The sequence below is a fragment of the Manacus vitellinus genome, unplaced genomic scaffold (genome assembly GCF_001715985.3).
Source record: "Manacus vitellinus isolate BGI_N305 unplaced genomic scaffold, ASM171598v3 scaffold_4_pilon, whole genome shotgun sequence".
In the NCBI taxonomy this organism is placed as follows: Eukaryota; Metazoa; Chordata; class Aves; order Passeriformes; family Pipridae; genus Manacus; species Manacus vitellinus.
In genome coordinates this window covers 2,651,900-2,676,851 of record NW_021940604.1, presented here as the reverse complement: position 1 = coordinate 2,676,851, position 24,952 = coordinate 2,651,900, and the positions used below count along the sequence as shown (strand labels likewise).

Here is a 24,952-nt window from a genome sequence, read left to right as displayed (position 1 = left end):
TGCAGTGACCGAGACAAATTTCAGCAATGCTTATAAGCAAAGAAAGCTTCACCACAGCTATGTCATGCAGAAAACCTGCAGAGATACAGCCCAGGACTTGAGAATCTAGAGCAGGCATATTGCCTTTGTGCTTCGAGTCACAGTAGGCTGCTATCTGTGATTTTTGTCCACAAAAAGGAAGCGATGGAAGAGACACGCTGTGCAAGTTAAGATGTCCAAGAGGGATGGAGAGAGGTAGAGGTATCTTTACTTCCATATATAGTATTGGTGAGTGAAACACTGGCATATAGCATCCAGTTTTGTAACCACATCCTAAATCAGACAGAGTACGAAAACAGCCTCAGAATGAATAGTGGGGTTGAAAGGGACACTTTGGAGAAAGATGATAAATTCGTTCTGGTCAGCTTACCAAAAAAAGGAGATTGAGAGGTGATTTGTTTACAGCATCTGCATATTTTCATGGTGAGAAAACTATGGGTAAAGAAGGGTTGGAAGCAGAAACCAGACAAATGTGGACTGGAAGTAAGGCACAGTTTTTTTAAAGTGGTGAAGGTGATTATTTCTAGAGCGAAACAAAAATAGTTGATTTGCTATCACTTGATATTTTTGCATCAATGCTGGACAACTTAATGAACTCCAGATACTGGTCTCTATGTAGAAGAGAGACTGTGTGGCCTGCAACACACAAGAAGCCAAGCTGAATGACCCAATGATCCATTTAAGTCTTTCACAGATGGAAGTTGCAAATGTCTTGCTTGTGTCAGCTTCCAAGTCAGGAGCACCACATAGACTTTGTCACTGCCTTTGAGATACCTTAGATACCAATTTCACTTTTGGAAGACGTTTGAACACCTTATTTGCTACTGTTTCCAGTTGTTGACTGCCTAAACCTAGTGGTCACTACACTGTAGTGTCAGGACTTGCAGGAATGGGAAGTAATCCTACATTTTAATTTAAAAGAAGATGTTTGAGAACATGGCCTTAAAAATTATTAATTCTAAGTGTGGCCTCTTCCTGTCTTCCTAGAGCATACCTATGACTGCTTATTTCTTTATATAAAAATAACTACTGAAATGAAAAATGAAAGCAAAAATATTAACTAGGGCTAAAGTAATCGCCAATAATAAAATTTATGCACTGCCAAGGTAAAACCACAACTGATAGGATATACAGACCTGGGAAGATGCATGTTGCTGTACAAAAGCTGATATTAAAATGAAGAAAAAAAAAGGTGCTATCAGTTATTTTCTCCCTTGAGAGAAAGTTGCCAGTTCTAAGATTTTCTCCCAACTACATCTGCACACAGACAACTGGAAGCCCCCAAACGGTTTTATTTCTTATAATTGCAAGTTACAGGCAGCCAAGAGAAAATTGTCTCTTTTGCCCTTAGGTTCTTCTGTGTATAATGAGCGACTGAAAGCAGCCAGGGGCTGAGGCACTGCTGAAAAAGGAAGAATGCTACCAGAGCAGAAACAACACACTGTTCCTTTCAAGTTCACCCCCTCCTGGCCCACAGCCTGACTGCCTTGGCCAGCTGCCAGGAGATCGGGACAAAGGCTTCCTCCTCTGGCCAAAACTGAGGAAAAGGGTCCGTTGTTTAACACAGGCAGACTTGTTTCAGCAAGAGAAAAAAATAAAAAAAAGGGGAATTATATTAACTGGAAGTCCTGGGAGAGGAGAGTAATCTCATAGTGTAGCTAATGCAATTCTCACCCCGTGCTTTTCCTGGAGAGGCAACGTCTTGATTCTCTACTGTTCAGGCTAGAAGGCAAAGTATAATGTCTCCACAGCACTAAGCTCTAAGGCTGCCAGAGTCTTCACGTCCACCGAGGTCACTATGAACCAGAAACAAGAATGCATCTCTCCTCCTTCCAGGAAGCTCCAGGCAACCGACTCTGCTCTCCATGCCTGCACTAATAAGCTCATGTGAAGGGTGAGCATCCTCACTCACAAAACCCCAGAAATTTCTATGTACCTCCAAGGGTCTAACAGATAGGTAAGCCAAACATACAGCTATCTCAGGACTTCACGGTGTCCAAGGCTCCTGCTGGATTTGCACAAGGTCATTCAACCCAAGTCAAGGTGAATTCACACTTGGCTTTTCACTGCCTCTGTAACAGAGCCTGCAGCCCCAGTCTGCATTGAGGAACCTGGGACACCTGGGATTCATTACAATTTGAGGGGTTGTGCCTCTCCTGGATATCTCTGAGGCAGATGCTGTTGCAGAGGTTACAGAGATACAGCGGCTCTTCACACCAGCCTCACAGGATGTTTTTTTTGGTGCTTAGAAGCTGTTCAAACATCATTAAGATTTACACATGCATGTACTTGCTCTATATTCCAAGCAATACATTTTCCTCCTGAAGGAGGGGGGAAATAGCATTTCTGACATGCTTAAGAGACTAAGATCTTTGAAGATGAAGGCCTCCCTATGTATCCCATGCATCTGTACCAGCCAGGAGCAAAGAAAGCTGCCCCCATAATACCTCTCACCTGTCTTCAGTGACTGACATGATCAGCTCCAGCACACTGACCATTTTTGCTTGTGCATCTGCAGGAAGAATAATCCACAGAGGAACCAGAGCTTGCTCAATGATCTTTTTAAATTAAACTCGCATTTAACATTACTGTGCTGACAGGGAAGAGTTACATGGGCACATTGTTCTGCTATCTATCACCTTGTTTACAGGAAGTATATTCTCAGTAGCCTTAACCATTGTTTTTAAAGGACTTAGCTGAGTGAGTGAGTGTGAAAGCACACATGAATTGTAATGAGAGACTTAGAGGGTATGAAAAGCCACTGCTCCTGCACTTAATCCTGCAAAATGATCTATGTCTGCAATGTTTCAATCAGTAATTTCATGCCAGTGTTAGAGAGACTGGTCAGTATCAAAGTTTCCAGGATATTCTGCACATTAGTTTAATGACAATACTAGACTTGACATAAGGACTACTGTGTTGAAGGTTATACTGCACAAAACTTTCCCTTGTGATTAACAAAACAGGAAATAAAATGACCTGCTATCTTCTTCCATTTCAGTATTTATGGGCACATATAAACATTAACACCTCTGAATGAGGACAAAATGAGACAGAAACAAGGAAGGATGTGACAACAATTAGGAAAAGTTCTTGAAGATAAATCAGTTTTGGGAGGGAGTGAGGTTACTAAAAGGAACACTAAACCTGCAACAAACTAGGCTCTTTTTTTTTTTCTATATTGCAGTTTTCAGGAGTGGTGGAATAAAGGTGCTGAGTATTACCCACAAGACATGCAATGCTAGAAGTTATATCAAGATAAAGAGGGAAACCCTGTTGAGGTGTGTTGACCCTAGTCAGCAGTCAAGCACCCATGCGGCCTCTTGCTCCCTTCCCTTGCCCCACAATGGGAGGAGAGAGAGAACAGGAAGAACAAAAGGAAGAAAATTTATGGGTAGAGATAAGTACAGTTTCAAGCGGGGGGGTTGGTGGGGTAAGTGATGCAAGTGACATCTCTCACCACATCCTCCAGTCAGTGTCTGAGCAATGGCCACCCTGGAGGCCAAAGACCCCGCTCTTCTTCCTCCACCTCTGCTTTTATAGATTGCTGACAATGACATTATATGTTATGAGCTGTATCCCCTCCCAACTTCTTGCCCATCCCCAGCCTACTGATTGAGGGGCAGAGTGAGAAGCAGAGAAGGTATCAATGCTGTGTGAGCTCTATAAAGAAAGTTATCTGATAATGTAACACAGAAAATACCATTCAGAACAAAAAGTTAAAATTTCAGTGCCCAGTTTCAACAGCTATTTCTCAAAACAATGAATCTGATTCTGAATCTACAAAATCCTACTCAATTTCCTAAGCTTATTAGAAAAATAATTTTTTAAATCAAACCAGAATATTTTATTGAAGTTCTGTGGAAAATATGATGAAAAAGTTATCTCAGAAAATGGTACACCCAGGGTTTCCATAGTAAGAAAAGACAATGGAAAAATAAACAATCAAGCCAGCTTTATAAAGGCCTGTCCAAAAAACCAAAGAACACCATTGGGAGGCTTGGTGTACATTTATGTAGAAGGGACACTGACCATGTTGGATATGTGTATGCCCTAAAGCGTATGTGCATGACCCAGGCTCAGCGCTCAGTGAGTGGCCAATGCACACAATCAGGTTTTGTCTTAGAATCAAAGAATCATTAAGGTTAGAAAAGACTTCCAAGATCATTGAGTCCAACCTTTGACTGAACACCACCATGTGAACTAAACCATAGCATGCAGTGTCATGTCCAGTCTTTTCCTGAACACTTCCAGGGATGGTGACTCAATCACTTCCCTGGGAAGTTCATTCCAATGCTTAAGTACCCTTTCAGTGAAGAAATTCTTCCTGATGTCCCACCTGAACCTCCCCTAGCACAGCTTGAGGCCATTTCGTCTTGTCCTGTTGCTAGTTGCCTGGGAAACGATGCTGACCCCTACCTCTCTACAATCTCCTTTCACATAACTGTAGAGAGTGATAATGTCTCCCCTGAGCCTCCTTTACTCCACACTAAACGAGCCCAGCTCTCTCAGCTGCTCCTCATAGGACTTACCCTCTAGACCCTTCACCAGCTCCACTGCCGTTCTCTGGAGATGTTCCAGCACCTCAATGTCTTTCTTGTAGTGAGGGACCCAAAACTGAACACAGGATTTGAGGTGTGACCTCACCAGTGCAGAGTACAGGAAGGGGACAATCACTGCCCTGGTCCTCCCTAGTCCTGTTGGCCATGCTATTTCCACGCGCAGGCCACACACAGAGAGGCCAGGATGCCACTGGCTTTCTTGGCCACCTGGGCCACTGCTGGCTCATGTTCAGCCACTGTTGAACAGCACCCTCAGGTCCTTTTCTACTGGATCACTTTTCACACAAAAAATCTGTTGGGGAGGTTGTCCACTGCAAACGAGTATGCAGCTCCAGGAGCATGGAGCATTGAGGGAGGAATGGGACATCTGGTCTAGCCAGCCAGATCAGCCAAATCAACCCTGGCAATCAATGGGGTGACAGGTGTCACAGCCAGATTACCCTCACATCCAGTCTTAGTGCTGAGTATATGGGTCCCAGAACCCAATTCAGTGTCTAGAAGGAGGTCAAGTTCTCCTGAAAACCTACAGGTACTGGGAATATGAAACTGTGACTCTGAGCTCTTTAAAAACACATTCCTCACAGGCTACTCTAGTATGTCCTGTGACTATGGTCATCAGATTCTAAATAAACACAGTAACTTGGGCACATCAATATCAGCTGAAACTTCATCCATCTGCTTGCCACAGTGGCTGACAGCATTTCTGGCACATTCCCAGAGCATTTAATTTTATTAAGTACATTTACTGAAGAAATGAAAATCACTAAACTGAGTAAACTATAGAGTCCTCATAAATATAACTACTCCCCCCCCCATTTTGTTTGAATAACAGCAGGAAATGAAAAACTGCACGGCTAAAGGAAGCGAAGGAACTATTTATGTAGCATGGGAAAAATTAAACTGAGATTCAACACTTTAAAGTGGGTGACATCTGTTTATCAAAATACTTTTGTTGTATCTCTTCTGCTTTTTATTCTTTTTCCTGCTAAGACTCAGCAACAGGGATGCAGTGCTAGATTTGTCCTTTGATTTTAGTGGCAATTTGTGCAAGTTCTGCCACTATTGCAAAATCAAAATATTGGTCTGGTATTGCCAATTGCTAATAAAATATACTAATGTATCATGTGCCATCTTCTCACTACATTACTCACACGTGTATATAATATGAAAAGATGTGTGGGACTGGGAGTTTTTCCCTTTCTGCACATGAGATACAAAGCGGCTATGCACTAACTTTTTATTTCTGTTAAAATAAAACCTGTTGAACAAGTGGGATGTACACCAAGATGTGGTCTGGAAGGATAAAAGAAGCAGTCTATGAACTGAACTGCTGAATTAAGCAGGAACTCAAACCATTGATTTCTACAACTAGCTTGCAAAAACATGCACCAAGGATAATAATTTTCAGTGATTCAAAGCAGAACCTTTGGCTAAGTGGTAAGTCTGCCCTTAAAATAGGCTAAATAAGATGTTCTCCAACTACACAAAGTACTGGGGCCTGCCAGGGACCCCATACTGTATTCCACCAGCACCAGAAGGCAGTGCCAAGTAAATTCTGAAATTTAATATACAGGCAAATGTGATTTGCAGTTTCACTGCTTTCTGTCAGTAAAAGTGGGAACTAAGGTCATCAACTTTGCTCCTGGAATCACTGCAGAAAAAAATATGGGAGTGCTAAAAAAACCCCAAATGAACCCCACAAGAACACCCCAAACAATTCCACCAAAAGCTTTACTCAAATAGCACTCAATGATGCACAGATCTATCTATTGGATAGACAAGGAAAGCAGTAAGAAGGCATGATATAAACTTTGGTTTTATATGCATTCTTCATCCTTGCTCCTACAAGCACTACTGCATGTCAACTTCTTGCCAACATCCATGTCTACCCTACTGTGTACCAGTATACAGCATGAGTGAGGAGTATCCCTGCTGCTGAACTCCAGACAACTACTCAGAGCACCAAGCAATCCACAGAGAGATAAACAGCCATTTACTTTTCTTCACGGATCATGTAGAGAGTTCAGTTTCCACAGTACATAATTTAAGCACTAATACTAAATAATGTTAATACCCAGTGAAGTAAATCAGGTTTGTCAGTTGTCTGAAGACCCTTCAAAGATCAGCCACAGCTACTGTGAAACTGGCAGAGCACTTGCAGGAACAGTGGAGAGCAGAAGAAAACTTAAAAAATAAAAATAAGACTTCAATATCCAGAAAATATTTGATGACATTTAGGTTAAAACAGAGTTTTTTGTGAATATTTTCACTCAATGTTCTAAATAAAATTGCTTTGGATATGCTCTCATTCCTGTCATATCCAATTTTCACTAGCTTTTAGAAGATGTATATTATATATCAGTCACCCATTAATTGCCCAATCTCATTTTATGTAACAGAAAAAGTATGTGTTCTTGCCCAAGCAGTAAACCTCCAAACTTACTAACATCCTGAAAGCCCCAAGAACACAGCTCTGCAAAGCACTGGGGGCTCTGGCCAGACTGCACACTTGTACTCCCTGCAAGGTAGGCATGCACCAACTACTCCACTGGAGTAATGTCCATGTGTTCTCTGTCCCTGTCTTCCCTCAACACAGGCTCAACACAACCAGCCACTAGGTTCTCCTAGTAACTTGTGCTGCACTTCTTTCTAGTGAGAAACAAGTGAAAACTGAAAGAACCTGCCCCTTCTGTTCTCTTTTCTTGCTAGATCCAGCAGAGCTCTTTATCCATCTCCCTTTACCCCTTCCACTTCACAAAAAGCAAGAAATCAAGTAACGTAGCTGTTGGTTTGGAAATTAATTGAAGCAGTCAAGGAGCAGAAGGAGCAGAGACAAGACAAGCCCACAGTCTTTGTTCTAAGCCCTACATTTGTATACACAAAAGATGTAATACTCATAATAACTTACCAGGTATATGTGTACCCCAAGTACAACAATTAATCACACAGCAACACAACTTCATAACCCTTCAAAAATCAGCTGAAAGAAATACTATGGAAGAAGAAAGATCACTACAATTACCTCATTTAAGGTTTTCATTATAGAAAAAGTATTAGATAGAATCATATTGCAAAAGGCACAAGAATAGGCTATATTGTTTTATCATTAATCTGTCAGAACACAAGAAATTAGGTTTCTTCCTATGGTGGATGCACAGAGCTGATTAACCCCATAGCTACACGGAAGCCAGATCAGAAAAAAAAACCACGGGGAAGGCAAACTGATTGTGAAGTCTCTCTTCAATTCTCAAGTATTTCAGGGCCTGAGAACAGAGCAGGAGTGCTTGCGTGGGCAGACAACAGATGCTCCTCTGGACTTTCAGCAAACAGCAGAGCAGGGAGGGATGGGTAAATGCTGCTATTTCTTTGCTGTTTTAACTTATGCAATTGGAGGAAAATAACAATTTAAGACACTGCCCCCTGGATAGCTTTTCTATTTCTCACGAGTCTCCAATTATTATATTTTTCTCTCTCTTCAATACCCTCATTTCCCTTGAGTATGCATTCATCATCAACTTGCATTCCCTAGAAATCCTCCCACTAGCTATCTGGAAAGAAACTCACGCTAGAGGGCATAACACTCTTCTAACATGTAGATGCCTTTAAAACCACAAGTCATCTTCAGAAACCAAATTGCACAGAGGTGCATAAAGAATTTTTCGCAAGACCTATTTTGGAGACAAGTGAACTCAGCCAACTCACAAACATCAGCAGTAATTTCAATTCAGCAAGCACAACTGGCATTCGCAAAACCTTCATCCAAACCACACACCTCTTTGCACGTGCATTTTTTTAAAAAATATTTTTTTCTTGGTCTGTTTTTGTGCTCACATTTTGCCCTCAGCCAATATGATAAAAATGTTTTCTGGGTGAGCCCTGGAGAACTGAGCAGACCAAACACTAATTCTCATATGGAATTTATTTAGAGGGGGAGTAAAATCCCTAAAGTTGAGTAGTTATGTTATTTTGAACTGGTTTTATATTTTATGCGTACATAGTGGAGCTGGAATTTCAGGGCTGGCTTTTGTTTGCATTCATCATGAAACATTTGTTATATGAGCTGCTGCTACTGCTACCAAAACAGCTGCTGCTCACTGCTAGAAAACCAGAAGCAAACTCAACACTTTCTTTCTTCCCCTGCTAAGTCTAGCTGGCAAATGAGGCCTGGTGCGTCTACAGAAAATTACCTTTCTTTGGTTTTGCTGTCATCCTTGCCACCTTTTGCCTACCCCGAACACAAACTTGAAAGAGCATGGACAAATCAGAAAAAGAGCAGATACGTTCTAACGCTCCTTAATCACCTACAATTAAATGCAAATCAGAACTACAGCTGTGTGAACTCCTTGCTTTGCAGCTAGGGCAGCACCTCAAATGTGAATGTCTTTCCTTCAGCTGCTCTTAAGATTCAGCGAGGATTTAGCCTTTCTGTCCTGCATCATCATTTTCCACCATCTGGAAAAACTGAACCATGACTTGATCTAGCTTTGTATAAAAATTTCTTCTGTAGGAGACTGCTTTCCTGTGCAGAAAAAAATACCCACCCATCTGAAATCTGTGAACTTTCCTACCAACCAGCACAAAGATCAGGACCCAGAGCATCTGCAGACAGCAGTCTTGAGTGCCAAGGGCAGACCTTCTCAATTGCACATAAGCTGAATTTTAATGCTTTGCTTTGTTACGATTACTAAACCACTTCAGTGTTGTTCTTGTTGCTTCCTGGTAATATCATATTGACAGCGACCTCTATCACCTCAGCCTCATCTTTTTAACAGAGTATTTATCCCAGGCTGAAGCACAGTCCCTGCAAGACTTCCCTGCTTATTTAAAGTAAGCAGACACTACTGAACAATGAATGCCTACCTCTTTCACCAATTTTATCCTGCAGGAGAACATTCTCCTATCATGACAACCCGTTTTCTTGAAGAGCTTTTGGACAGAGATCTTATTGAAAATCACACCATCTCATACCCCTATGCTTGTTGAGTCCTCCAAGGAAGTAGTTGATTTGTGATGCTCTACAAATGCCATATTGACTTTTCCCAACTGTCTATTAGTCCCATTCTTTATTATAATTCCTACCACTACATAAATTTGATTCTTGCATCTGTTGCTATCCAGGTGCCCATTGCAGCCCCTTAAAAGCTTGGAATTCATTTTAACTACCTCCTGTTCTTCCAAAATAGCTGCTGATTGAATGACAGGACACACCACAGAGTTGGTAATTTCAGTTTCAAAGAGATTCCCAGTGAATATTTCTGACAGTAGCACTCATGACACTGCCACGGCGTAAAGATGGCTGAAGAGGAAAAAAATGCCACACCGTAACAACAAATCTATTACCTGTATTATAGATGACATCTGGAAGTAATTGAGAAGTTATTCAGATGGAGTCCAAACAGTACAACTAAAAAGATGAGATTTATAAAGTGCAGTAACAATTGTGCAAATGTTGGAGATAGAAAAAGCATCCCAACCAGAAATAAGAGGCTAATAAAAGAACACAACGGGAATGTAGTTTGGAAGACGGGAAGGAGACAGGGGAGATGAGCCTAGACAAAAGCGGAGAGGAGGACACTCTTTCATACTGCATTTGAAAATTTGTGATTCTACTCCAAGAACAGAGAAAAAGAATAAAAAAGGAATTTTCACAGCTATATTTAGTAAAACCCTCTTCTCTTGCTATAGCTTCTTGGAGAACAAGTTTTCAAGAGGGATAGATCAAAAAGGCTGGGAATTTGCAACGAGAAAAGGAAGTAGGGAACATAGCTCCAAGAAAGACTCTTGGAAGAGCAAGGTGTCAGCTCTCTAGCATCATAAACTGCCTCCAGGGCAGGTAAAGCAAAGGGACTCAGAGAAAGGAGCACAGTCATGGTGTGAAGGTATGCTCAAGTGAGCTGATTATCCCCTCAGGAATGAAGTCTGGGAGACATATCAAAAGGACTCCTAAGTAGCAGCTCGGAGCTACACTGCTAATATATGTACTTCATTTTAATTCTTACAACTTTGTCCTCAAGGGACAACCCTTGAACTTTGATGAAATTGCTTCTACTAATTCTTTCCCTCCTTTTCTAATAGTAGTAAGTGTTCTTAAGATGATTTAGAGCACAATACGCTGTGTCCTTTGGGAGTAACTGGTTCCTCTACAGGCCCTTGGGGATGTCTCTTCCCTGAGAGTGCCTCCCTGCCACTTCTCCCAGCTACCCACCGTCTCACTCTCCCTGACTCTTGTGGGCCACCTAGCCCTGATGTGGCTGAAAAAAACCTTTTGATGTTAGCTTTAATGCCTTTAGCAAGTTGTATGCTGGAAGATGCCTTACTATAATTTCAAATCTAACTTGTCAGAATTTATGCTCTTTCATGTTTTCCTCATTTTAATTATTACGTCATTTTAATTACGGTAGCAGCTAATTTGTATCACTGTAAAAACTTGATTTTAAATTGTAATGTTTATGTGAAAACCCAAGTAATTCCTTAGGAAAGGTTGCTTGCCTCTACTGTACATAAATTACACATAAAAGTACTTTTACAATTAAATTTCTTTTCTGTAGTTACTTTAGTATTTTTCAAAACATTTCTGAGCCGTCAAAGATACTGGCTCACGGTACTCACACTGTTCTTGCAAAATGCCTTGGGGATAAGGATAATCAATTTAACCTGTAATTGATACAATGATTTAGTCTGAGGGAAAAGTACAATAGCCTTATTTGAAGACTGAAAATATGATTATGCTCCTAAAAGCAAGGCAAATAGTCAACTCTGTGATCTGTTCCATACTGTTCCTGCTTCTTCAATGCTGAATACGCTCAGTTTTCAGTTAAAGATATTTCTCCCCAAATACTGACCCTGAAAATATACTGTGGGACACAAAAATTGAGTTAAATTCTCAATTGTTTTGGTCCTATTATTAATAAAAGTTTTTCATATTCCAGCTCAGCCACCTTGTGCAATTTGTTTGTTTCCATGTAGGTGAAATGAAGAGCTGTTCAAATATACTGCAGCTCAGAACAGAAGCAGGCCTATTAATTGGGATTTAACGGCTATCTACCTCCTCCTGTATGCCTTCTGTTGCCTGGATAGAGGTCAAAGTTGGCAAAGAAGCAATCTGCGTAAACTGTTACTGCTATAATTTTTGTTTAAATGCTATTTTTAAAGTAGAAGCAGTAGCAGAGATTTAGCTGAAATGATATCAATTAAAATAGCACTAGGATTTTATTTATTAAGTTAGTCAAGAAGGAATGAACTGTCATTGCAAGCTTTAACTGTCATTAAAATGTTTGTGGTATTTTGTCATCAGTGACCCTAGATTATTTAAGAGATATCATTAATGCTGTATCCGAATGCAGCTTTCCCTCTGTGCTGGAGCTTTAACAAAGCTGGTTGTCCATGGGTTTTTCATTTTGTGATATTAAGAACAGGAAACATTTAAAAGGTGCATCGGGGAATCATCCTCAGATAAGTAGCAGGAGCCCACTTATAAACCATAACATCTTTAGTGACTGATACGTTCATTAGATAAACATGACAATTGCTTAGAAAATACCACCACCAAGCCTTCAAAACAATCTGACGCACACAAAAATCTTGATATGTGGGATGTAAGGGTTTGGCTGACTAGTCCCTTGGGATTTAGACCACAAATAAGTTTTGTTTTTACTGTAAAACAGTATGAAATCCAATCCTTGTGGGTATAATACAAAACCAGACGGTCCATCAATAGATCTGATGAAAGGAAATTGAATGCAAGCAACATGAATAGGTGGGATGAAATGCAAAATCTACAGGTTGAAGTCTTGGAATTGCAGGAAAAGATGAAGATGATGCATTAGGTGGTCTCAGTCTTCATAATACTACAGATATAAATGCATTATACAGAAAATTTTAGAGAAGGGAAGCTCTGTTCATGATAGAGGCTCAGAGGAGCATGCAAAGAAGTAAAATGTGCTTGGCTTCAGGAAAAGACCTTGCCATTTGACAGGAAAGAGGAATACAAAACAGGTGGTGGAAAGGAATAGGAAAAAGATAGGAGACTGCAGAGCACAAGCTCTGTATACACATCTATTATAGCTCAAAGAAGGGAAAGAATAAGTAATTCTACAAAAAAACCCCAACTCAGCCTATCTCTACAATCCACTGTAGTTTGTCAGAGCCAGCCTATGAGTTCATGTGCCCAGAAACTTTAGTAGAAGAGGAACATTTGATCCACGTTTTTCAAAAAATTATTTAAGGGAACATGGTCTTCACTTTCCACTACAACTCTTTCTGAGCAGAGCCTTTACAAATTCAACTCCCATGAAAATCCTAGCCTAAACTAAGGATTTAAAAATCAATATTGTAACTAGCAAGCAGAGAAACAATATCCTTCTTTGCCATATTCAGTGGTGAGACCTGGAAGGCAGCCAACCTCCTCGAATGCCAGAAGTGCTGGGCAGGGGCACTGTGGATCAACAGTGGCCTCATTCCTCATTCCTCCAGTTCATGAACTATGCCCATGATCCCGTCCTGCCAATTTGAAATATGTAAATTTCTCAACTGATCTAAGTGATTATTGTTGTTGCTGCTGCTGTACTTACAAAGTCAACCACTCCTCTTGACTCTAGGAGAAAGAAGAACCATAGCAATGCACTTGGCAGATGGGCACGTAAATTGCACTTCCCTGCACTGTAAGCTCAGGGAGTAGATTTACCCAAACTGAGTGTGAAGGTCATGCTGGGCTGTCAGTTACCTCACTTTTCATCTCAAAAGGCCATTCATTTTGGGCCACAAGACGTATTTAAAGGCAACTGTTCTGCTGTGTAACCACGCACATATGAGCTAACTTGTATCTAACAAGTGCACACTAAGAAGGAGGAGTAAATAGAATGGATTTGAGCCTGCATGTACGCAAGCTCCATGTGGGCTTGGAAAGCCACACCAAATTCTCTTGCCACCCTTTATTCTGATCATATTTTAGCAATGAGGCTGATACTATCTTGGATAAATCTTTTGGTGCCACAGTTATGGTTTTCATGCCACACACACATGGTCTGGAGTGGCTTCACCTTCCTCAGCAGAACAAGAACCACAGCTGTTATAAGTTGTCAATCTTTGCTGCAGAACTTGCCACAGAGAAGTTTACTTTCTGAGACAAATCTTCCAAAAGACCTAGTGGATCTTATGAAAAACAGAGAACGTCCAGAAGTGCTCAAATCCTTCCAAGAGGTCCTATTCTAAAAACTGTTTATTCACCGTGAGGGTTGAAACCTCTGAAAGACAGGAAACAACGTATTTTCCTTTTATGGAACTGGAAAAAGAAAGGATACTTCCACTGATTGGGGTATCCACCAACTTCAGGGCCTCCTGGACCAGGCAGTCTGGTTTTGTCCCTGCTTTCCAAACCTTGTATTCTCATGGCTGCAGAGCTAGATAAGGCATCTACAGCTTTTGATACTACCTTCAACTTTATAAAACAAATCAAGGAGCAGATTAGCTATACAGAATGTCCTTGATGCTATCGACCTAATTGGGAACAAACGTTCTTGGGTATATGCACTGTGACTCTTCCTCTTTCCCTGCCTGTCTTGCACACAGAGAATGGGGAGTTACTTTTACAATAAACAAACGTACAATTAAACACTCTTCCTAGATCTTAAACTGCCTGTTTTAGCACACGCATTGTTTTATAGCATTCTTCTATGCAACTTTGAAAGTTCAGATTTCAGAGGGAGAAGAAAAGAACAGCTTGTTCATGTTTTCTATTTTCAGAACAGGATGTTGGGTGATAAAGAAGAAAATGCCATCAAGGCGGAATGTAAATCCCCATTAGCACCGGCACAACGCTCGAGTGCCCTGGAAGCGCTGAACAAGTGGGCAGATCACACCACCTGCTGGTCAAAACTTCTCAGGTCGCACATTCATTGTGCTTTACATCATGGATGGCAATGTGCTGTGGAAGTGTTACACAGATAGTTACTTCCCAAGTCCAATCTCATGTTTTACCTCCACGTGAAATTTAGAACTTTTCTCTTCTGTAGAAAATTTTTATAGTCAGTAATCCCTCTTCAGAGTATTATTTAGGGAAAACACCAGGCTGTTTTAGAGTGTGAGGCAAAAGAAAAGACAGTGTGTTTGGAGTCTCCGAAGTTTTTGAACATTTGAATGTGTTCAAAGTTTTCCTGAATTCTGTTTGAAGAAAGTAGGAGATGCAAAGAAGAGATGCAAAAAAAAACCCCAAACCCCAAACCCCTCAGCATTTAAATTGAAACTAATCAAAAATTATTTTATTCTCACATCAAGAGTGCAGGTCCTTGTAGGAGAGAGAACGGTTGTGCACTTTTGCACAAGAGTTGAGCCACTGTATGTAATGTTTCCACATACCAGTCCCAACCCCCTCTCCATAAAATACAGCTCACAAGAAGCCAGCAGATTAAGAAGCCTCAGAACATTTGTTCTAATTTCTTATTTTCTTTCATTTTGTGCTGAACAAAGGCAGAATATAAGATGATCACTATTTAAAGACATTCCACAAAAAGCACTGCCTCCTTCCATCAGATTTCTATGATAATTTCTTACTCAGAGTTTCTGCTCTTGGAGGTTGTGCCTGCAAAGACACCCACTGCAGTTCCTCAGAGGGAAAAAACCCTTGGTTCCTGAACATTTCCAAATGCAGAGCATCCACACGTTGTCAGTGCAGCCCAAGAGCAGGGTGGTAGAACAGTTGCTACAAGAATTTAGTACTAAAGGTATCAATCATATTGTGGGGAGTCTCGCTAACAAAGTGATGTCCTGGAAGACGGTGTAAGAAAGAAAAGCCGCTCTCAGCTTTCTCCAACTTGTAAAGAGTTTTATTTTCACAAGGAGTGGGAAAATGCTCTTCTTCACTTCCAGCACAGGAACCATCTGAAGGCATATCCCCCTTCAGTGCTGACCTAGCACAGGAGTGATCTTCAGCACAGTGTAAAGACTGCTGAGGCTGATGCAACCCTTTTCCTAACTCCATTAAAAAAGGTCCTGCCTCACAGGACCTTAGCCTTACAATAAAGACAAATGCCACCATCTCTCTCCTTACTGGGTTTAAAGAGAAGGGGAAGTTTATCAATACAAAATGTCAACACTGTGCCACTAGCATTCATGAAGAGAATGGTTTTTAAAAATAAGCAGGTTTATATCACCTGGGATACTATTACTACTACAGTTTAAAACATTCCCTGTAAATGTGATTCTTCCAAGAATCAGATTTTCATTGCATTTTTAAAAACCCCCCATTTTAGTTAACCTGAACAATATATTTTCTTTCAGCTGACAGCGTGAGTTATTTCTTTGCACTCAATAAAATTCACTGTTTGAAAAGATTAAGTCAGTCTTTTTGCTGTAGGGTCTTTTTGCCTTCTCCACGCAAAATGCAACTTTCAGGAAAAAAAGATTTATATTTTTTTCTGGTTCTGGGAAGAAGTATTTTTATAGGGCTTCTAGTACCAAAGAAAATTTATGAACTCCAGTAGAGAGGTGAGAGGATATGGCTTATTTCTGAGGTGATAAAAAACCATTTTATTGCCTATTCTTTTACATTAGGTGCTATTAACTTTTACCCCATGCCACAGAAGTTGACAAGGTAAAGTAAATTCTGTTTTGCTGAGTATAGTGCACATTTTCTGCCTCTTAAAAACACAAAGATATGAAACACATATGTGCCCATTTCAAAATAAACTGAGTAAGTATTCTCTGCATTCTGCCTACCAGTCAGTAGCTCATTACCAAAAGTGAGTTATAGTGACTATAGAAAGCAAAAAAGAATGGGACTGATCAACCTTTTTTTTCCTTCAGTTGTGCTCCTGAGAGTGAGGAGAGGTTTTACATGTGAAGTTTTGTTATAAGTATTTCAGGCCTCTCAAAAAGTTAAGGAATACTTCTAAATTTTGAAGTAAATATAATCCAAGGCTCTACAATTAGATCCTATCTGCTTCAGTGCTGGGAAGCAAAGACAGAATTTTCAGCATATTTCACTGTGTTAGCAAAGAAAGCTATTAAACACAGCAATATGTTTTTTTTCTTCATTTATTCTACCCATCTATTGATCCATCTATCTATTCTACAATCCATCTGCTGCCCCCATCCATGCCCTTTTGATCAAAGGCCAATTGGTCAAAGGCAGTTCTGGCTGTCAAGGCAGGACAAGTTTGTCATTTTGGACAAGACTTTGGACAAGACAAAAAAAAGAGAGTCCTTTGCAATTCTTGACTTAGTATCAACATTAAGAAAATGCTTAATTTCAAGGAGAGAGTGGAGAAGCAGAAAAACAGGACGTATGGAGCTTTAAAGTATTGTATAAGATAAAACCAGATTTGTTCCAATGAAAACTTTAGCACCACAAAGAGCTTTCACATTTTCTTGCACATGGTTATAAAACACACAAGTAAAAATATCTGGCATATGGATTAGCTTAAGGCAACCATTTTATTAATGCAATAAAGAAAGTTAGCTTCCTAGTGTCCTCTGACACTAAAATTTTCTCTCAGGCAGAACTGCCACCTTTTTTCAAAATATTTTACTTTTCTTCACAGTTTTCTTCTGCCAGCTTATGTAAGACAAATCATTAGCATCACTGAGAAAAGCACTCAAGTAATATTGCATTTAGCAGTTATCTGTGTCATTACATATACAGATATATATACCTGCAATCATATTTCTGTGCTCTCTGATGAAAATGTCCCACTATCTACCAGATCATAGAGCCATAGTTTTACTGATCTTCTGCTTCAGAACAATAGTAGCAAAGTAGTTTTGAAGATAAAATGACTACAGCCTTTGTTTCTTAGCTGGGAGAGCACTGAGAATGATCTTCTTAATAAATGCTATTGTAGTGTCTCAGATGATACAAAAGAAACAAAGAACTTTGAATATGGATTGCATGGTCGAAAGAAACAGAGATTAGAAAAAGTTTCTAGATTTCCTGATTTCTATAGCATCAACCACATTGAAGGCTCCCAACAAGAAGTTTGCCTGGATGGGAGCCATAGTGATCTGGTGATGACCCAAAGCACCTGTAACAGGCAAGGAGGGTCCCAACTTTGGGAAGCAGAAGTTTAACCCACAACTCCCGTAGACATATCTTAAATGCCCATGTGATTTTACAAGTTTGATAACATCCAGCAGTTTGCTTCCTATAGCAAGAGGTAGGTGCTTTTAATGTGGTTTAGATTTATGACATTGGTGGGACAGCAATTGCCAGTTTCCTACTCTGATTTCTAATCTATGTAATCCACTAAAGCAACACTGGATGGAAATTGTTTTGCTTCAGCTACTTTTTGCTTCAAGGTAGCTCTCCAAGTCCAGTTTTTGAATTGTGTCTAATCCAGAACTGCTTATTGCAGTGGACTCTGGTGCAGAGATTCACAGACCTGGAAGTGAATCACCTTTCTGTACATGGTCCTTCACTGTGTTTTTCTCATCTCATTGTATTCAACTGACAAAAGATAAGTTCTGGAAAACCTTTACTTTCCTTAATACAGGAAAGACTGCCATAAGAGAATCTCAGGTGGAGCAGCAGATCAGCAGACAATACTGTAAACATTATAGATGTAATCTGCAAGAATTAGTTGCAACCAAAGGTCAGTTTTAACCCAAAGTATCTGTTGCTTTGTAGGATTACCACACAACTGGCAGAATAACATCTCCTCTTTCAAGCACTTCATGATGCAACAGCAGAGGGTGTTGTAGATCAGAGCTAAGATGCCCTGAGGAGCACAATATAGGATTTCATGCACTTAGATATTTTTTATTTTTCTGTTAAGTATTTTGTAAGCATCAGCACCAACTCAGAAATAACCTGAAAATAATTGTGATTGGAAAAAAGCCCCAAACATATGCACGTATGAAAAGAGAAGGACAGAGTTAACACAAGGAAACAATTTTCTTTCTAATCTTCATTGTCAATAAGTGAATGGAAAAGATAAAACAAAAGTTTAATACACATAGGAAATACTGAAGGAAAGTGGTGAATCTTTAGATATGACACCAGACCAGTCTTACACATGAAATCTCAGAGGAAATCACTGTCCTGAAAGAGGTGATCAAATTTCCTCCAGATACTGATACATTCCTCCCGGAATATACACAGAGCAGAGAAAGATTAACCAGCACTTAAAAATTTTCACAGATTGCTTACTTCCCACCTGACAATGTCTAGGGCACCTTGATGAAAACCAAAACCTTGCGTGCTGCTTATTAGCTTCCCCTGTTGTAAGAGAAGTGAAAATCTATGGTGCACAGAACAGCTGAGGAAGTCCTACAAATTCTCAAAGAAAAGTCAGCTGATGGCAGAGAGACCATGTCCTTCTATTGATCCCCCTGCCTCTCTCTCACCTAATATCCCTGTGGCAAAACCTTGAAGACCAAATTGTGCAAACCTTTACGATGACTTTCACATACTACGAATACCAGTATTTTTATTGTTTAATTTATGAAGAGAAATAACTGATCCAAAACTGGGCATTGCTCTCATGTCAGTACCATACTATACTCTCCTTATGTCTGTTATGGGGCAAAATTGCTCTATGGCTGGATATAGTACCACAAGAAAGTTAAACTTCCACTTTCCAAAGAGTTGCCTTAACTGCCTTATTGTAAGCAGACAATGACCCACTGAAATGATGTTCAGAGAAGCAATACTACACTTTCTCTGAAGTATCTGTATCATTGCCAAATACAAAATTTTCAAAGATGCATCCTAGAAGAAGAGTTCGGTGGACACTCATGCATAACTCTTGGTTATGGACAGAAACCCATAGTTTCTCCAAAGTGACTGACTACTGTAAAAGCTGCTCTCAGTCAGAAGCCAGCCATCAGCTGCATGCATTACAAATAAAATTCCATCTTTGTTCCATGTGCTTTTAATATTCAACTTGGTACAAAACACACATTTAATCACTGTAGGCATTTCACACTGACATGAATGCATTCGAGTCACCCAGCAAGAAGGGAAGTTTTACCCCTGCCTGGTTCATACAGTGTTGATGTACCAGTCAAATGTAAGCAGGAATTTAATTCTGCTGGAATGACATGCACAGTCCTCCAGAAGCATCAAATTTATTTTTAGGCATAAGACACAAGACTGCCTTTTAAAGAACTCAGCAATAAATAAGTGTTGGGAGGGATGAACTGATACAGAGAGAAGCCTTTCAGATTGGCTGTGTGTACAAATTAAGGAGTAGATTGAGTATTCTGTTTTCATTTCTCTACTCAAGCCTCCTAAGTCTTTTTTCTCTTTATGTTTTGTACTTATAGTGCTGTAAATATGTATTCTTATTCGTACTTTACCTAAACTCAGTTTAACTGAAGGTTCATTTCATTTCAACTCTTAGTCAAAGCCAAGGGAAAATAAATGGTAGTGGTACTGGAGAATCTCTGAGGTGTCCAGCTTCCCAAACAATTTCTTGAAGATTGACTTAGGTAGATATTGCTGACACCATTTTAAGAATATTTTGACAGTATTACTTGAGAGCTGAGTATGATAGAATTAAAAAAAAAAAAGCCACTCCAGTGGTAAATGGGAAGCTTTCTGGCATATGGCAAGATCACTGAGCAACAAGTGCTTGCCCAGGAATGAAAACCACACAGTAACATTAAAGATAAAAGCAGAATATGTGACCTTCCCCATTAATCAAATCTGCTCCCTAAAAGGAAGATAAATCTCTTCATTGACTAAACAAGACAGAAACACGTACCTTTCAGCAGCCATGCAGATTTTGCCAAAGTTTCTGTAAGAATAGCACTTTAATGGAAAAAGTTACCTGGGTTTTTGTAGATGCTAAGCACATCCTTGAAATAATGAGGTAAGAATCTTTCTAATAAAAGCAGCACATCCTCCAACTCCTCCAGAATGCCCACAAGCAGAAAATTTTCATTAACGTTCAGCTTTGCTCTTTCAAGGGCCCATTCACCAGGCTCCCTGTATGAAATTGATGGAGGGAGATAGATGTAGAAGGGAAAAAGAAATGTTTAAATATGCATTTACTTCAGAAATTCTAGCCAAGAACACAAGTGAATTAAAAAAAAATATTCAGAGCTGTACTTCCAACAGAACATAAAAGAAACCCCACCAAACCTGACAAGCTTATTGAGCTTTTCCACACAAACTCTGGAATTGGTTTGGCATGGAAAAACACAATCACATTAAAAGCAGGCTAATCACTGTGTGAAAGTACTCCATTTTGAAGACATCTGTTGCCAAGTTGTTTATAAGCTCAAACTTGTGAACTCTGGTATTTTAACTCAGAAGCATGACCCCTTCTGATGGCAGCAATGACTGCCCTGGGCGGTGACAAGTGCTGAGGGGTGGTAGTGTCTCAGAACCACATCAGGAGAACTGTTGTGAGCAGTCACTGCCTGCTGTTACTTGGTGAATCCTACACAGGAGACTACAGGTCTGTTTTTCACCTTTAATGTCTGACGAAGTTCCATGAGCTTCCCTTTCCCTGCCATTACCCCTGACTGTCCTGCAGCTCTAATACAGGACTTGTATTTGTTTGCTTTGACTGATAACTGGTTTTGGAGATCAGTTTAGGGTTCTACTACCTTTTCTCTCAGCGGGAGAAGCTGGTAGGACTACAGTACATCTTTATGCTTCTCTCATACTTTCCAGAAGGACAATTTGATTAGATAACTATATGAATCCTAAATCTCCTACATTAACTCATATTAGTTATGTCCTGGGAGTAGCAGTCATCATTCATATTGATATGGGATATAATGCCAGTGTCTCAAACTAAAGGAAATCAGCTTTTTTACAGGATCCAGCTGCTACGATGAACATCTGAGTCACATTATGCTACATGTGAGTGGCTGGAAATCACACCTCTTCCCTGATTTCATTAGTCTATTGCGAACTCTACGCAATAGTAAATTTAAAAACATTTTTTGGAAGCTCTTTTGATGATGTGAAAAAGCTTATTGCTTTACACTCCTACTAGAGCAGATTTATAGCAGGTTTTTCATGCTCTACCACCTTCTGTGCACTGATCCATATCCTGGAAGAGCAAAGTGTCCTAACAAACACTATCAGCCTCCTCTTTGCAGCTCCTTGTGAGACTAAGAAGTAGCTGAAGGAAATGCAAGGGCATGATAGGAGACAGAACTATAACAAGCTACAAAACAGTACTTCAATATACTGCTTGGGAACCTCATGGAGATATGCCATGAAAATATTCAGATATGTGACTGCTGTTAATGGGATTACTCATGCACACAAGTTAAATGTGCAATCATAAGCATTTACAAATAAGGTCAAAATATGTTAAGAAAAAAATGTGTGTAATGTGTGTAATGAAAATGAAGTCATTAATCTGTTTTGTTTCTTAAACATAACTTCACTTATGCCAAAAAAAAAAAAAGGCAGGATTTTACAAAACAGATACTTAGAAACTAAGATATAAGAAGGAACACACTTTCACTTGTTATTATTGCTATAAAACGTATGGCTGTTGAAAGAAATGTTGAAAAATGTGCAGTTGTTTCATTATGGAGAAGCCTGAACAATAAAGAAACAGAATACCTTGAAGTTGAACAAACTTAATAAAGGACATTTGCGACCAACAATATAGAAGTATTTGAATACAAGAAAGTATTTACAATTATTCACATATTATTGCACAAAAGTTTACTATAGTATCACTAACATAGCAATATGACAATGGCATACACAGACGTTAAAAATGAGCTAGGTCAATTACAGCAGTAGAAGGCTGCATTTTACACAGATTTAAACATGATTACTGTTTCTTACATGGACAAAGAAACCTGTAATTCCTCATATGTAGACCTGATACAAGCATCTGATCAGATCAAAAAGATCTATTACAAAATTACAGTGCAGATAAAATGAGTAATGAGCACATATAGTAACTACCATTCTCACCTTGCCAACCCAGAAAAAAAATCCATGTGAATACATTCAGATTTGATGAATTATTCATGTTATAAACCAAGAAGAAAGAATAATCCTACATTTGCATTACCCTCCTTACTTCAAAATATATGCATGCAGTTATGACATACAGTGCTACATTTATTGTAGTTACATTTTGCTCTTGTACTTCAAGTAACTGTTGCCTCTTTATCACCAGTTTCTGACAAAATGTTGGCAATAACTATTGCTGAACAAATTGGAATACCTTGCATATATTTACCTGCATCTTGGATGCTGTCCGCAGAAATATGGTATGATGTAAAATAACCTGGGATTGGAACATTCAGGGTAGTTTTCAAGGATACATACATTAATGTCCTGTGGGGGAGGAAAGAAAAAAAATACTGCATTTTCCTTCTCTACTAACAACAATTTTCTTTATCTCATATTTTTATAGTCATCTCAGGGGCAAAGAATTGTGCTGAGGCTATACCAAATATCTTAAAAGTCATCTATTGGTCAATTTATCTACTTCTAAATATCATTAGAAAGGTTCAGGATGGGGAAAAAAATGTTATTTTGTCCTAGAATGCAAAAAACCCACTTTTTTTCCCCCCCCTGCTGCAAAGTCCACAACTATTATATTGAGATTACTGTATAATTCAAAGTGGGACACATGGATCAACTTTCATGCTAAGTAATATTTAAAATATTCAGGAGATTATTTTCAGGCTCTTCTTTCTTCTAACTACACCCTGGAGGAAAACTGAAGTAGCCAGAATAAATAAAATCCAGACAATATTTTTTTTTTTTTTTAATTTTGCTTCATTCAATGACTGGCATGAACAAACAAACTGCAATTCACACAGCTTACTCAATATATGAACATACTTCTGGTTAGAATTCTGTAAATTTCTCAGATGTTCAAAATTGAACCTACAGTAGAAACCCCCAAGGAGAAAAGGGCTTATTAGAAAGTATTTATCATTTTCATGAAACATCGTTCATCTAATTAGAAGCTATTTATCATTTTTCAAAGACTTCTCATAGCTACTGAACCCTGAGGAACTGTATTCCATTTCTAGCTTTACTTTACTGCAGTAATAAACATACCTGCAAGTGGGATTGAATTGCACTACCCTTATCTAGGCTAATAGAGCCTTATTCTGTAAGCAGACCCACTGACTCCAGAGCCATACAGGGCAAAAAAAAAAAGTGCAAGACAACAAAAGCAAAGATGGAAGGATTTCATCTTTGCAGAATCAATCTTCATTGTTATTTAGATGTGCTTTCATAATGCTTTAGACTTGATACACATCAATATCAAACCAACGATTAAACAAATCTATATTTTATCAAGTAAATAAAATATAACAGAGAACATTCCACAAGACAGATATGCTTGGCAGCACAGAATACATGGAGACCATCCTCTCCCAGGGCAGTGCAGGGTACAGGCCTCCAGCTGCAGCATCCACACCTGAGACCTCATCAGAGAAAAGCTCCTCCCAGAACTTCAGCCCTCACATCTAACTTCATCAGTGTCACATTTGGGTCTGCAAGCCTTTCAAAGCACATTCCTGTTTCCTACTCTGTATCACACTTATGTAAATCAGATTTTATAAGCACATCAGAAGTTCATGGGCTGGGAAGTAAATCATCTGGTGAGGAACCACTAAAGAAAACAACAGTTGCCAACTGGGATACAAACAATCCATTCCCCCCGCTCCCCAAAGCATATTCAGGGCTTGCCTTAAATACATACCAGAAGACTTATGTTCAAGACCTGAATTTTTATATTCAGCTAACCAGCCCCCCATTCTCAGTGCTATGAATACTACTAAGAAATCTTAATGTGTATATGTAAATAGCATAGGCAATGTGCCCCCTCCTATAATCCCAATAAGGTTTTTTATCACGAATTATAAATTTAATTTCTTTAAAGGTTTATTGTGCTTTTACTGTAGACACCAGCAGAGATGTTTTCAGGATATATATTTTTGGCTTCCATAAGAACCTAGAGATCTGCAATGAATTAATAAATTTTTAAAAATCTGAAATATTGCCTCAACAATACTTTAAATTATGTCCCAGCCAGCTTGCACTTGATGGATGGATTAGATGGAAGGCAGACACATGGAAGGCAGAAACACCTACATATGATCTAAAAAATCATTAGTTACTGAGAACTATTCCTCTTTTCTCACTTTCATACAAAGCTGAATGGACATTAACTCCCAGTGAAGAAACTTAACATTTCTTTGCAAGACTAATGAATACAGTGAGTCAGAAAATGTTCCCTGAGATAAGTATCAATACCCAACACAAAAGTGTAACTGGGACCTCCTCACAATTCTGAAAACAGTATTTGATTAATATGGCCCAAGAAACATCTGTACAGTAAAAGCAATGTAAATTCATGTGAAAAATCCTGCAGCTTTAACAAGCGAGCAGCTGATATTAAGTCAAAAAG

General features: G+C 39.3%; 1 protein-coding gene across 5 annotated transcripts in view; it reads right to left on the bottom strand.

Annotated features, from left to right (window-relative positions):
• UST (uronyl 2-sulfotransferase) overlaps nt 1-24,952 on the bottom strand; it is a 224,628-nt gene that overhangs the window by 78,552 nt on the left and 121,124 nt on the right. For all 5 annotated transcript variants that reach the window (XR_003916111.1, XM_029962817.1, XM_029962818.1 and 2 more), the window contains exons 6-7: nt 22,760-22,857; nt 20,366-20,523 (exon numbers count right to left, since the gene is read on the bottom strand). Coding sequence is in view for 4 of the 5 variants with exons in the window: in XM_029962817.1 (XP_029818677.1) it covers nt 20,366-20,523; nt 22,760-22,857 (256 nt within the window). In the remaining variant the exon portion in view is untranslated. The remainder of the gene's footprint in view (nt 1-20,365; nt 20,524-22,759; nt 22,858-24,952) is intronic.